Raw genomic sequence first — 14,743 nt, 5'->3', positions numbered from 1 at the left:
ACGTAAGTTAATTAAAAGAACAATCAGGGCCTGTTAAAGTTTCTGGTAACACAAGCGCAGTAACTCCGCTGCGCAGCACCTCGCCACAGGACGCGGTGGTTGCTGAAGTAAATCCCAACCCCCTGGAGAAGGGGGCGGGGGGGAACACCTGAGGGCGGCTCTGCCACGCTTCCCGCCTGCGGTCGGCACCCAGGACGACGCCCGGGGCCGGGCGGCCCTCCGTGAGGCCGACCGCCCCCCTTATCCCCCTGCCCCCCGCCACACGGCCCCACAGGGCGCCGGCCCCACACGACCGCCCCCGAAACGGGTGGCGATTGCTGCGCAACGGCCGGCAGCCCCGCGCGTGCGCAGAGCGAAACGCTGCCTGCCGGGCTCTCACTCCCGCAGCGCCGCCTCTCATTGGCTACCGAAGGCTGCCGAGCGGCTTCGTGCACCTCCGGAAAGCCGCCGGAGGCGGGGGTGGCGGGGAGGGGGAGCAAACGGCTCGAGCTGCGGCGCGGTGCATTGTGGGGCGGGCGGAGAGTCACCGCTCTGCTAAGGGCCGCCATCTTGTCTGCGCCCGGACTTGCTGCCGCTCTCGGGGCCCGCTCCTCGTCCTCGCCCTCGGCGCGCGGAGCGAGGGGACAGAGAGGGGACGAGGCGCCCGGCCGGGCGGCGCTGATGCGCCCGGAGCCTCCCCGTGCCTTCCACGGGCGCTGCTAGCGAAGGGGGCGGGGGTAGTCGGGCGGCCGCCGGCGCGGCCTTTTCCTCTCCTCGGCCGGGATGGGCCGGTCCCGCAGCCGCAGCTCGTCCCGCTCCAAGCACACCAAGAGCTCCAAGCACAACAAGAAGAACCGGAGCCGCTCGCGGTCCCGCTCGCGGGAGAAGGAGCGGGCGCGGAAGCGCTCCAAGTCCCGGGAGAGCAAACGCAACCGGCGCCGGGAGTCGCGGTCCCGGTCCCGCTCCAACACGGCCCCCTCCTCCCGCCGCGACCGGGAGCGCGAGCGCGAGCGCGCCTCGTCCCCGCCCGACCGCATCGACATCTTCGGGCGCACGGTGAGCAAGCGCAGCAGCCTGGACGAGAAGCAGAAGCGGGAGGAGGAGGAGAAAAAAGCCGAGTTCGAGCGGCAGCGGAAAATGTGAGTGCTGGGCCTGGGCTGGGGGCATCCCGGGGGGGTTGGGCGAGGAAGGGGGTGCGCTGTGCCGCAGGGCCTGTCTCGCCTCGCCTCCCTCCCCCAGGCTGGAGTCGTTTGCTCGTGGGGAGAAGGCGCCTAGGCCCTCGCTGAGGCCTAACTTCTGCCTGTTTTCCCGCCATCCTCCCCTCTCCTAAAGGCTCAAGAGTGCTAAAGCCGCCCACTCAGAGCGAGAGCCTGCTGCACGTCGCCTCCCTGTCACCCAGACGCGCTGCTCACTTCCTATCTGTCGCTCTCCTGTGCTGCTCTTAAACTTCTTTCTGCCTCTGAGGCCTCCGCGCCCCGCAGGCTTTTGTGCTGCACTGCCACACTTTCTGCCCCTCCCCTTCTGTGCGTGGTACTTATTATGCGTCGAGCAAAGGCATTTGGAGCTGCCCATCTTAGGGTTTCAAGAAGTGCTAAGCAACCATTGTTGTAACCTTGTGTTTTACTTTACTTTTTTCGTTCCTCTTCAAATGGGACAGTGAGATCCAGAGATTTGTTTTATATAAAGCTTTTCCTTTTTCAGTTTTCATTGTGGGGAATATAATAAGTTTCTGAAGTCCATAAAGATACGTAAATCATGTTTAATGTTGGGTGTACGTTTTAAAGTGATTGTTGCTGTACATTAAAGATGTCTTGCAATGTCCTTAAGAAAGGACAGTTAGGAAAGAGACCTTCAGCAGAGGTAACAACAGCTGTAAGAGTTGTGCTAAAGTAATTCTTCTTTGATGCAGCCCTCGCTCCTTAGAGCACCAAGTCTAGAGATAGCACTTGTATGTGTGAAGTCAACTAGTTCTGTTAATTTTTCGGTGGAGGTTGGAGTTTTATTTCAGTTGTGCTACTCTAATGAAATACTATTTGTAGTTCAGAAGGTCTGATCACCCTGAATTGTCACTTTTTTTTTTGGATTATTTCCTTTCCTAACTTCAGAATTTGACAGTGATGTCATAGAAACTTAATGTAGCAATACAAATGTACACAAAAACATCACATGCTTTTTGAATCATTAGCCCTAATTTTGCAGTTTACATTTTTTTTCAGAACCAAAATTATTAAAAAAAAAAAAAAAATCCACGCACCTTCGGAATGTGCTTAACAATATGTTTAAAATATTTGATCTGTTTTGCTTCAGTGGAGTGCTTTGATTGAAAGTAGCCTGTTCATTCAATGAATTTGATGTAGCAACATACATTTCAAGTCTATTTTCTGCGATGTTTTCTATGCAAGTCAGAAAACTTTGAAATTATACTCATGAAGTCTCTGCAGCACGAGTGTTTGGTTGATATTGGCAACAGAATAGTAAACTATTGAGTGAGAAACAACATTGGAAAAGATTAGACATAGAATTTTGATGTTTCCAAAATGTACTTCAAATTTCAAAACCAATATCAAACAATAAATCTTAATGCAGCATACAAGTGTGATATCTGAACTCATTTATAAATTGTGTTACATATACTCAGGAAATAAAATAAGTAATTTCTTGCTGACTAAATTAACTAGCAGACAATTTATATATCGAAAGTGACTTTCTTCTTGTGTCTGTTCAAATCTTAACACAGCCTAACTCCTGATTTTACTTGTAATTATAGTTTTCTATAGCAAAGTTTTCATAAAAATGATAAATAAGCGTTGTTGTTGTTGTTTTCCTCAGAAATCTGCCAACTGCTAAGCATTTGCTTTTTTTTCAAATTTTCTAAAATTAGTTTTAGGAATTAAATGGAGCATACTAAAAATATTTTTACATTAATGGCCTCTCTGTTTCTCTGGGGTTCTTGCTCAGTAAGTCAGGGTGATAAACTTAAATCTGTATATAATGTACTATAAGTGATTAAAAAAAAAATAGTTGATATCAACTATTAAATCACTGAGATATGTATCTTTGTTTGTAACTTGATTTTCTTGAGACACCCAGTAAATGGTTAGAAGTATATTGTCATTATCCATAAACATATTCATTATAAATGAATTTTGTAAATAGATTTTGATCTTACTCTGTTTCACTTCTTTTTGTTTCCAGTGCTCCAAGAAATGTAGTCCTGTATATTGAACAGTTATATTTATAAAACTGTCATTGCCTATGCTTGCAAAAAGATGTATTTGCTCAGTTTAGTGGAATACAAATGGAATTTGTGGAGGCGAGAAGAATGAAATTTGTGCAACGCACAGTGCTTGATTTGAATGCATCATTGATTGCTGAGGATATTTGAAAAGTTACTTTAGGCCTGAGCGTTAGGGTTTTTTTATAACTTTGTACTATCATTATTCAATTAGCTAACTTTTATTCTCATTTTCCTTAATATTAAAGGAAAGCTAAAATAATTGAATAAACATTTGATTGTGAGCTTTCTGAAAAACAGATTTCTAGAAAAGACTTATGTATCATTTCAGGACTGTAAAAGTACTTGTGACTGAATAAATAATGCTAAGAGGGAATATTTTTTTCTAAAAAAAGAAAGTTATTTGGTATATAAAGGGTATTAACCAATATATATATGTGTGTATATAAATAAAAAAAACTTTTGACCGTTATCCAACTTCCATCCAAAAAAGGCCTACAAGTTACTGACTTGGCAAAGACATGTCTGATGTATTTTTCTGGATACTGATGGGGACCTTTTTTCCCTTCAGAAAATTACCTCAGGATACTTTGTCACTTTAGAAAAAGTGAGCGCTGGCCCAATGTGTCATTGGAAAAATTTGCTATCTACTGAGAAATGGAAGAATAAATTTAGTCTTCTGGGGTTGAATGTCTAAGTTGGGATTTCCAAAACTTTTCAATAAAGGAGAGGGACTACGCGTTTGGTTGAAAAGATGTGTGAACAATTTCTGAGCCTTTCACCTTGGTATTTCAGCTGACTGTCTAGATTTGCAGTCTATACTTCATAATCTCCTATACATAAAGTTTTTTTTACGTGTCTCGGTATAAATAGAAATATGCAAGAATTATGAAAATTACAGGATATTAGGATACTAACAATGATTGATGTCATTCTAAATTGTGGCTTTCTGGTGCTGACAGGCCACAAGATAGGTTTATAAGATTGTTTTGTATTTTATAGAATATTTAAAATGAAGGTTCAGTTTCAAGGTTTAAAAAGAGCAGCATTCTCCCCCAAAGCCTGTAATAATCCTAAATGAATAGTGCCATCTGAAACATAGCTATACAGTATTCACTCTGTAAAAAGAACATAGTTAATATTTGGATATCTAATTGCTGTACTGTACTAGTGATTACTACCTGGAAGATATTCTTTCTTCATTTCATAATAAACCTGGGAATTGACCTAATCATTCTGTATCCTTTTTAATGAAAACTTAAACAGTGATCAATCTAAGTAATAATGTTGTTGCTAAACATATGTAAAGAAAAGTTGACATTTAAAAATGCTTCAAAATTTCAGGACATGAAAGACCGTAAAGGTTGCAAGTATTTTTTTAGTGCTTGGTGTTGGTATATTGTGTTTTGGATAATTATGGTGGAAACAGAGTGCTGCAGTAGACAAGTTAGAGGAGAGCTGAAGTATTTGAAATTTGATGAGATATTGGATAAGTAGATTGCAGAAACAACACCTAGAATTCTTAATAAATACTCAAATTACAAAATGTATCACTTCTGATTAGCTTGGTGCCACTGAGATGTTTGTTTTAAGACAAGATTTTGCAATATATTATGACTACATTTGAAACCATTTAAATTCCTAAAGGGTGAAGGATGACCAAACGTGGTGGAGAGGTGTTCTTTCCCTAAAAACTATGGGTTTTCGTCTCAAGAAGTAGTATGATAAGCTGTCTTCTTAAGCTTAACAGTCTAGAGATAAGGAGAGATGCTAAATATGGTATGATCTTAATGGTCCCTGTGGTTGAAACACAGGTTGCCTGAACGTTCACTACAATATGTTCTTCAGTGTAGGGAAAAACATTGAAATATCCAACGTATGTGAGAAAAGCATAAAACCATTAGAAGTTGATTCAGTAGTGTGGTTGGTGCTTTGCATTTGCAGGAGTTCATTTTACTGCAACCCTTTTTATTGATTAAAAAGGTAATCTTCATGTTTGCATTTTCTAGCCGTCAACAAGAAATTGAAGAGAAACTAATAGAGGAAGAAACTGCTCGAAGAGTGGAAGAGCTTGTGGCTAAACGCGTAGAAGAAGAGTTGGAGAAACGGAAGGATGAGATTGAGCGAGAGGTTCTCCGCAGGGTGGAAGAGGCTAAGCGCATCATGGAAAAACAGTTGCTCGAAGAACTCGAGCGACAGCGACAAGCTGAACTTGCAGCACAAAAAGCCAGAGAGGTAACGCTCGGTCGTTTGGAAAGTAGAGACAGTCCATGGCAAAACTTTCAGTGTCGGTTTGTGCCTCCTGTTCGGTTCAGAAAGAGATGGAATACTGCAAATCTAATTCCCTTCTCGTACAAACTTGCATTGCTGCGAAACTTAATTTTTAGCCTATTCAGAGGAGCTCACTGATACTTAAACAGTTACTCTCCTAAAACCTGAACAAGGATACTTGATTTTTAATGGAACTGACCTACATATTTCAGAATTGTTTGAAACTTTTGCCATGGCTGCAGGATTTATCAACGGTCCTTTCTTTTTTGGGGAAGGGTATTAAAAATCTGTAATTATGTATCCTTCATTTGTTTCATTTTGTTTACCTAGACTGTAAGAGGCTTTTGCCTTCAGTCAGGCAAAGAGCAGGGTCCAGCACTGAGCTGCAGTACCTGTCTTTAACAAATAGGTTTCTTACTCTCCATTCAAAACAAACATTTTCCTTGAGCATACATTGGACTAATTCTGGGACTTCGAGCATAAGCCCATCCACGTCTTCACGAAGGATCTATGTCCAAATCATTATTTCCATTTTTAATATCTACTAACAATTCCTTTTTTCCCTAGAAGTTATAAAAGAGCAGGTTGCCCATGTCTGAAGTCAAGCTGAACATGTGACTTGGGTTGTGTTTTTTTTAATCAGCAGCTGGAGCAGAAGCTGAAAATGTCTTTCTGTGAGACAGTAATTTGCTACTAAAGGCTTTGCCTGCCTGCCTGCACCAGTCATTCCAGGATCCAGAAATGTCAAGACAAACTTTAAATTGTGTGAAGAAAATTTGCAGTAAACAGTCATGTGTCAAGCACTTTTTTTACTCTGCACTTCATGTACAGTTTATTTTAAATGAATATATTGATTGGCTTACAAAAGGAGAGAGAGTAGCAATGAAGTTTTGCCCTTCGTACTAAATGTGACCTGTCTGTCACAGAGTCTTTGAAATTAAAAAAAAAAAAATTACAACAAATATTAGGGATATTAAATAACATCTGTTTTTTTAAGTTCAAACCTTGACTATAAAAGAATTGAAGTTGAATTTAGATATTTAGATGTGTATATTCAGCAAATGCTTTATATATACAGGTTTTTGTTTGATCAGATTGATGATTTTTTTTTTTTAAGTGTTTTTGCTATAGTCAATATGATGTGGAGACGCCCCATCAGTTCTTTGCAATGCAGAATAAACTTCCATGCCTGGAGTGAAGTGTGCTAGCTAGTAGCTGGTTACTAGTCATAGTAAGAAGTTTTCTCTTCGTTTGCTTGCTTTGTTCATATTAACTTTTTTTTCTTACACAGACACAAACCTCTGGCTAACTTTAAATCTTCCAAATATTCAAATAATTTGGATATATATTATGTGAACTGAAACACCTCAAAATCTTTCACGCAGTCTTCATATTTATGGGTTGCATAAAAGAGTTCCATAAAATTCACCAAGAAAACAACAATTACAAGGCGTTATTTCCTGATCTTGCCTTTCCTGGATTCCAGAATTCCAAGTTCAGACTGCAAATGACAGTTTCATCTGTCTTAAAATTGTCAAAATATTGAATGTTAAGTCCATTCTCCCCATGAAGGAAGCCCATAGCTCCATGAAGTATGGATTACCATTTGTATTTTTCACTAACAGTAAATGTATTTTTCTTATTAATTGTTTGCCTTAGGAATGATTTACATATTTTTGTTCCTTCCTATCATAAACATCTGCATTCCTCAGCTCAGCCTTCCTTGTATGTTGTTTCTTTATAAATGGTTGAGCTGCTGATGCAGGTATTGCCAAGCTAACAGTACAAATCATTTTAAAGAGGAAGCTGGCGCGTATGGCAGCCGAGGAGCACACTCTGCAGGACACTGGACAAGACAGTAAATATTCAACTTTTAATGCTGATTAAAGGAGTATAGGTAAAGAATACGTAGGTATACTTAATTGGTGAGACAAACTATTCACTTTATTTATATTTTATATATTACTTTTTAATTTGGTAAATACTATCGAGTTTTTGTAGTTGTCCTTGTTGATTTGTGTGATATTAAAATTGTAGTAATAAACTGTCAGGATTCTGTGCTTAGGGAGGGTTTAGTTGGTTGCTGTTTGGACTGGGCGGGGATGATTTAAATTTAGTATGAGAGATGAGACCAGTTTTAGTGGCTGCACAATGTACCGTTGTGAGACGAGATTGGTGGCTGTAAAGCTGCCACTTTAAGTCAGTTCACGAAAGAATTCTGAGAAAGATTAGTGAACAAACGGAGTTGAATGTTATACTTTACTAACATCTTGCCCTGTCCTCCCGTTTAGGAAGAAGAGCGTGCAAAGCGTGAGGAACTAGAACGAATACTAGAAGAGAATAATCGAAAAATTGCAGAAGCACAAGCTAAACTGGTATGTAAAGACGTAGTTAACAGTTTTATAGAGGAATACAGGTCTCTCTGCCTGATTTGCAACATAATTAAAATAAGCAAATCAAAGCTTTCTAGAGTTTAACTTCTCTGTTGCCGGTTATGCTAGTAGCATTGCTGTTTCCCTTGAGAATAAGAAACCAGACACTTAGAATAACATTAATTGAAAAAATACTTCTAGCTGTTTATTAATTTGGAGGAAGATTGCTGCCTTCAGTATTTAAAAAATATGTTTTTAACTGTATTTCATGGGGAAGGGTGAAATAAGTTTGCAAACTTACTCAGCTTCTAGAACAGAAGTAACTTACTCTATCTTGTTGAGCAGGACAAGTATAAACTGGATTTGAGACTAGTATGTTGATAATGCAAAGTGCTGAAAGAGAATTTCAATGTGTGCTTAAAACTTCTAAGTTACAGAAGTCCGTTTTATGTTGATCTCCAAAATTATTTAAGCAGGTTGCTTCTTCATGCAGATATTCAGTATCATTTAGCTGATTCTAATCAATTAAACCAAACTCATTAATCAAATTAATCAAACATTAATCAGATAAACCAAACTAAGCTTTTTTTATCCTGTTTGAATGTTATCAGTTTGAATTGCTGAAGTGTTTATAACCTTCTTGAGTAAATATGATGTTTCTTAAAACTGCTTGAGCTATGTCTCGTTCAGATCACACTCTCCACTGGTGTTTGTGCTTTATCCTTTTTCCAACCTTATATGGGGGAAACAGGATAATAAGGAAATTTGTTAAATGGTGTAATTAACAAAGTAAGATTCAGAAGACCATTGGAATAGCTCTAAGAATCTTAAGTCAGTATAAAGACTGACCGTGTTATAAATCAAATAGAAATTGCTTTGAATTAGGAGGGTCTTACAGATAGATCTTGGAGGTGGAGACCTTTGTTTGAAGGTCTGTTACTTTGTTATATTATGACTTCATCTGACATGACAGGTGTCAGGAAGATTTCTCTATTTATACACTGATTTTCATATTTCAAATGTAATGCATTGTTTGCATAGCAATGCTGAAAAACATTGTAAATAAGCATTCAAGATTTTGATAATGTTAGCTATGAATGTTAAAACTTTGAGTGTTTCTTCTAAACTCACTTTGTCACCATTTTATAAATAGTTCCATTGAACCAGCTATGGCATCTAGCTCAAATATGCTTGCAGTATGCAGGATTGGATATTGGATACAGACTTGTAAATTGCTGTTATGACTACAAAATATGTTGGCCTAAATTCTACCATTTTCATATGTAGGCTGAAGAACAATTGAAAATTGTTGAAGAACAAAGAAAGATTCATGAGGAGAGGATGAAACTAGAACAAGAGAGGCAACGTCAGCAAAAGGAAGAGCAAAAAATTATCTTGGGCAAAGGAAAGTCTAGGCCAAAACTGTCCTTCTCACTAAAGAGCCAGGATTAAATTGCAACTCTGAACTCTTACAAGAAAAAAAAAAAAAAGGAAACAAAAAACAACAACAACAAAAACTTTGTATGGTAGCTTCATGTTGAAGTGTTTTTTTTTTCTCTCAATTTTTTTTTTTTGTCTTTTTTTGAAAGTCTGGAAAGTTAGCTTGTTCTAATAGGGGCTGTGCTCTGCAATTCTTAATTTTTTTTTTTTTTTAAATTCCATTAAGTTAAACCCTTATCAGATCATTGTTGCCTTTTAGAGGGAAATCTGTTCTCACATGTTTTGTTTCTGTATTAGTGGTCTGAAAGATTAGGTCACTATGAATTGTGGATGATCTGATAAGGTTTTAATTGACCTACTCATCAGAGTTTGACTCTGATAATTGACAGAACTTTATACTGGGTATTGCTGACTCTTTTTTTTCTTTTTTTTAAGTCAGTAAATACATGAGTAAATTGCCATGGTATTACTGGACCTCTGTGGCTTATTGTTAAATCAGTGTCCTATGATACTGTCCCATTGTTGCGCTTGATGTTCCTGATACAGGTAAGGAAATAGTTTGTCATTTCTGCTATGAATACATAGAGAGAGTTCAGTATTGTCTCTGTTAGATTTGTTTTTATTACATTGACAGCGTTCAACCAGCGTTCCCCATTGTGTAAATAAACCAATTTGCTGAATAAAGTGGAAGTCTTAAATTCATATGTTTAAGTAAATTTTTTTAGTACACTTCTATAAACAGCTGTAAGTGACAATTCACATTATTAAATTCAAGACTATAGTGGTATTTTTTTAATTTTGCTTTAAACTATTGTGGCTTCTCCTACTTAAAATGCAAAATTACACACAGTAAAAAATCCCTGCAGTTGTGAATGTTTTTAATGGCTGCTGCTGTTTTCATGAATGTTGTTTTTTTCTTCTGACAGAGACTTATTTCAGCTGTAGTATCATGTTTAAACAGCTGTATGGCTTACTGCACCCACACCAATACTTCAGTATCTAATCCCCTTCAGTTTGCCTCATAATATAGTATATTGTTATAAGTGAAGATCATTACCATATAATGAATCTGATGGATCCTAAAGGATTTAAAAATTAAATTCCCCCCCCCCAAATGAAAGCAGGAAGTAAGACTTTGTTTAAATGTATTGTTTTAGCCAGAAAGCAACTGTAATGCATATACAAGGTCTTGAATGTTATTCGCTTGTATGTACAGGTTTTATTTTGAAAAATTAAACTACAGATTGAAAACTATATATAAAATCCCCTTTATGTTTACAGTTCTACCAAAACCTGGAATGGTATGTCTTGTCCAGTTTAAAAACTTTTTTTCCTGTTGGTATGGAACATCTGTAGTAAACATAGGATGAAAAATATCAGTAGTTGCCTGAGCATTGGAATGTTGCTGGACAAAGATGGAAATAATTCCTGATATTCCCTACAGATCTGTTTCTGTAGATTTGGCAAATTAAATGTGAGAGCAAGTTGAGTGTGTCACTGACAGCAGTATATTCAACATGCTTTGTGTGAAACCTGGGCTTCGGGGCAGATTGATGTGTATCTCTTTGTCCAGTATGTCAAGAAAAAAATGCAAAGACAGTAAAATACCTACACTATTACTGTATTTAAATTTGTTTCTATATATTGTATTTCAAGAGAAGGTTGAAGGTTGCTTAATGCATAAAAACAAAAACTGAAGCCAAATAAATTGTGTACATGACCTGTTGGTAGGAGCAGGTTGTATTTAAAGCTCAACTGATACCTGTATTTCTAAAACAGAAAACAACCCCTGTTCCCTTAAGAGAAACAAGCTATTAAAAGTCAATACTCAAACAGGTCTACGCATTTTTTGTTTCCTCTCCTCTTCTAAAATTGAGAAGCTACATTCTCATACATGCAGCTGGGGTATTAGGCCTTTATGTCCTACATCACCAACTTGCTGTCAAATAGTAGTAGTTGTTCTTTATACTTAACCTCTCCAAGCTTAAGTCACAATTTTATTTCTGTTCACACTTCTAGGACTACTCCATGGACAAAGTCCACAGTCAGAATTAGCCCCTTCCACAATTCCACAGCTTCTTACCTGTGATTCGTTCTCCCTTCTCTCAAAAAATAAAAACAGCTACATTTTTTTTTTGGTGTGGGGGGAGGTGGGCAGAAATATGTCAGTAAAAACCACTGTCTTTAATGTCTTAAAACACTCTTTAGTTGTTAGCATTTTACAGACCTGGAATGGGTGGATCTTGTATTTGCATTGTTCCGGGGTTTTCTTTCTTTTTTAAATTACTCTGGGACCTCAGGGATATTGTTGATTTCTAGGGAAATAACTCACACTTTGGAAGGAGGGTAAACTGACATTTGATGGTAAGAACTTCAGATGTTCTTGTTTTCCCCTGATACTCATCTAATGCAAAGTATGTTAGAATGTGGACGTGTATTTACGTAATGATTAAACAGTGTAAGCTTGTGTGTGTGTGTCAGTTTCTGTGAAGATATTAGTTTACCCAGAAAACGTACTAAAACTGCTGTTACAGTATGTGTCAGGTGCTTGGTTTTTATATAATTTGTTTTATCTTACAGTTTGAACTTTAAATTTACAATTGTTGGTTACTCTAGCAGGTTTGTTGTACCATTTTTTTAATTTTTTTTCCCACTCTCCACAGTAAGCGCTTTTTTGTTGCCACCTGCCTTGAGCAGTAGTCAGTTTCCGTACCTGATAACAGAGGAGAGCTTAGTTTTTCTTAACCCTGTTCATAAATGTCCTGGAGAATTATTTTAATACCAGACAATGCTGCCATCCGGCAGATGCAGGAAGAAGTAGAAGACATGACAGCATTATCCTAGCATATCTGTATTTCATAATGGAAAGTTACTTTGGAGATTGAACTTCCCATGTGCGTTATCACTGTTATTTTTCCAAGTACATGTGGAAGGCTGACTGCTGTGAAATATATTGGAGAGTTGGTGTCCTTGACACTGCTCAAAGCATTTTGGTTGGTGAGATGTCTTAAGCTGCCAAGCAGTGGCACACCTACATATAGGAAAAGATTCCAGTATTAACTTACTAAAGTATCAATACTTAATTTATCATCTTGCTTTCTAAAAGTGTATGTCTTCATCATCTCTCCTTTTCTCTTAATCTTTGTGCTAGCTCATGAACCTTGACCTTTCTGTTGCCCTTACTGGCTTGAGAATCATAAACCCATCTTCCTGATGCTATTAACGCACCCTCTTAAGATATTTGAGTGTTTCTCTGCTGTTCTAAAAGTGTACCCCAACCATGGAGAGTCTCTTAGAATTGTTTGTGATTTGCTTTTAACGGCATGAAATGTTGTGTTAAACGTTTTCAGAGTATTTGGGATGTGTACTTTGGCAAGTGGAAGGAAAATGATTAGCTGTGCTCTTGTAGGGTCTCAAGTGCAAGTTCAGATGAAATTCAAGTTGATGAATACGTTTCAGTTTGCACTGCAGAGGTGATTTATTTCAGAAGGAGAATTGTAAAGTTGTCTGTGTGCCTAAGGCTCTTTCCAGTAAGGGAAAGAGTAGAAGTGCCCAGGCTCAAACAGTTTGGGACTAACAGTCCTGGCCGAGTGGAACAGAACCATGACTTTTTCATGCATCTCTGTTTCATTTTCATGCTAGTACCACCAAATGCATGCATGTCAGGGTTATCCACTTCTTCCAGTGCCGGCTGAGGAGGGCTCAGTCTATGTTGACATTTCCATACAAAACAAGCTTATTTTTGTTATCACCTTTCCCAGACAGACATGTAGAACCAAGGGCTATGCTGGCTCAGTGGTCAGCAATGTAGAAAGAAACAAACCTTTTATAAAAAGACTGATAAGGTAGCAGAAGTGTGGTCCCTGGTCTTGTTTCCTACCATATACATCTCACTCCAGACTGCAAATAAATAAGAACTTTTGTTGTCACTGAACGTTAGCAAGAATCAGTATAAAAATGCATTAAACAGGACTGAAATGCACTTTTAGGATCTACCAAGTTCTCTGACTTTTATTTCAAGGGTGTTTGAATTCTATGGCTATATTTAGGAGCAGCCAGGCTCATTTTCTAAAAAGCTATGGTTAACCAAAATTGTGGTTATAAAACAGACACCAAGAAGAGAAAACACATCTAGATACACATTAATTCTACCGCAAATACAGAAGATACATTGTAATGGTGTTAATGATATTTTAGGAGCTTATTCAAGTATCTAGCATGCTTGGCCTTTTGTACAGACAATAAAAACTCTATTTAAATCACTTTTTAAAAGTGTCAATAACCCACTTTTGTCATTAGATTTAGCAATGGTATTAAGTTATATCTTTTCCACTTTGACATTGGTGAATTTTCACGTAATGACGAATGAAGGTGGGATTTTCCTCTTAAAAATTTACACTTATAAGAACCTGTCCACGTATCCTCATCCCCGACGCTTAGACTGATGTTTAAAAAAGAATCGAGGATCGCGACCCCAGTCCCGCTCCCGTTCCAATTAGCTGTCTTTTTGTCGCGAATTTCTTAGGATCAGGGCAAATACGTGTATTTAGTAGTGCCCGCATCGCTGCCGGAAAGAAGCCAAAACGAATTATCCCGGGATAAACCCGACTTTTTGCCGTAAGGCTAGCGGAAGTAAAGGAAATAAAGGTTTGCGGAGTGCAAGTGGCAGAGTCCTGATTTATTTTTCTTCCCCTTGAAGGTAACGCTCACCCGGCAGCTCCGTCCGTCCGTCCATCCATCCTTGTCCGCGGACCGCTCCCGCCGGCAAGGGCAGGCCGGGCGCGGAGGGACCTCGGGGTCGCTCCCCACGGCGCCAGCGGGATTTGTTCCCCCCTGCAGCCCGGCCCTCGCCGCTCGGTCTGGCAGCAAACCTTCCCCGCGAATCCCGAAATCCCTCGCCGTGCACCTTCCCCGTCAAACAACCCCCGCAGAAGCCGCCTCTGCGGCCGCAGCTCTACTGCTAACTTCGTGATTTGCCTTTTTTTTTTTTTTTTTCACGGATTATTTCATCTCATCCCCCCTCCCGCCCCAGCCCGCAGTCTCTCCATCCCTCCTTGTCTGCGCCCCGCTCCTGCGAGATGCTCGGCGGCTGGGCACGGCTCCCTCGACCCCCTCTGGCAAAAGGGGGTACCCAAGAAGAGCAACGGCTCTTTCTCTGGGTTTCTTAGCTGCTTCTGGGGTCAGCTCAGGAATAACTTTTGCTCCACTTCCCTACTTCGCGGTGATTTTATTCACGCAGGTTTTTATAGCGAGCATCGTGGGGATGCTGAAGAGTAGATTACAACAGCTGTATTTACGTAAAATGATTAGCCGCTGGACAACAGAAGTCAGGGGATATATTTAGCCCCGGGAGGATATTTTCAGACAATACCAGGGCTCTTCATTTCCTCTGGTTTACTTAAAGCAAGGATACGGCGAGTTAGAGGTCACAGTTTACTCACAGCTT

At 39.6% G+C, this 14,743-nt stretch overlaps 1 protein-coding gene across 2 annotated transcripts; it reads left to right on the top strand.

Annotated features, from left to right (window-relative positions):
- The first annotated feature begins 518 nt into the window (after nt 1-518).
- ARGLU1 (arginine and glutamate rich 1) lies at nt 519-11,345 on the top strand. Of its 2 annotated transcripts, none has more exons than XR_014619199.1 (4): nt 519-1,118; nt 5,224-5,449; nt 7,286-7,860; nt 9,145-9,210. XR_014619199.1 is itself a non-coding variant. In XM_084303188.1 (4 exons), the coding sequence occupies exons 1-4, from the start codon at nt 763-765 to the stop codon at nt 9,307-9,309; spliced, it is 831 nt and encodes a 276-aa protein (XP_084159314.1). In that variant the 5' UTR covers nt 519-762; the 3' UTR covers nt 9,310-11,345. The 2 variants fall into 2 exon arrangements, 1 of the variants encoding a protein (XP_084159314.1); XM_084303188.1 differs by having other exon boundaries at nt 7,777-7,860; nt 9,145-11,345.
- Nucleotides 11,346-14,743: the final 3,398 nt, after the last annotated feature.

Source organism: Netta rufina, assembly GCF_964035555.1.
Source record: "Netta rufina genome assembly, chromosome: 1".
In the NCBI taxonomy this organism is placed as follows: domain Eukaryota; kingdom Metazoa; phylum Chordata; class Aves; order Anseriformes; family Anatidae; genus Netta; species Netta rufina.
Note: the sequence above shows the minus strand (reverse complement) of the source record. Positions and strands in the feature narration are given on the sequence as shown.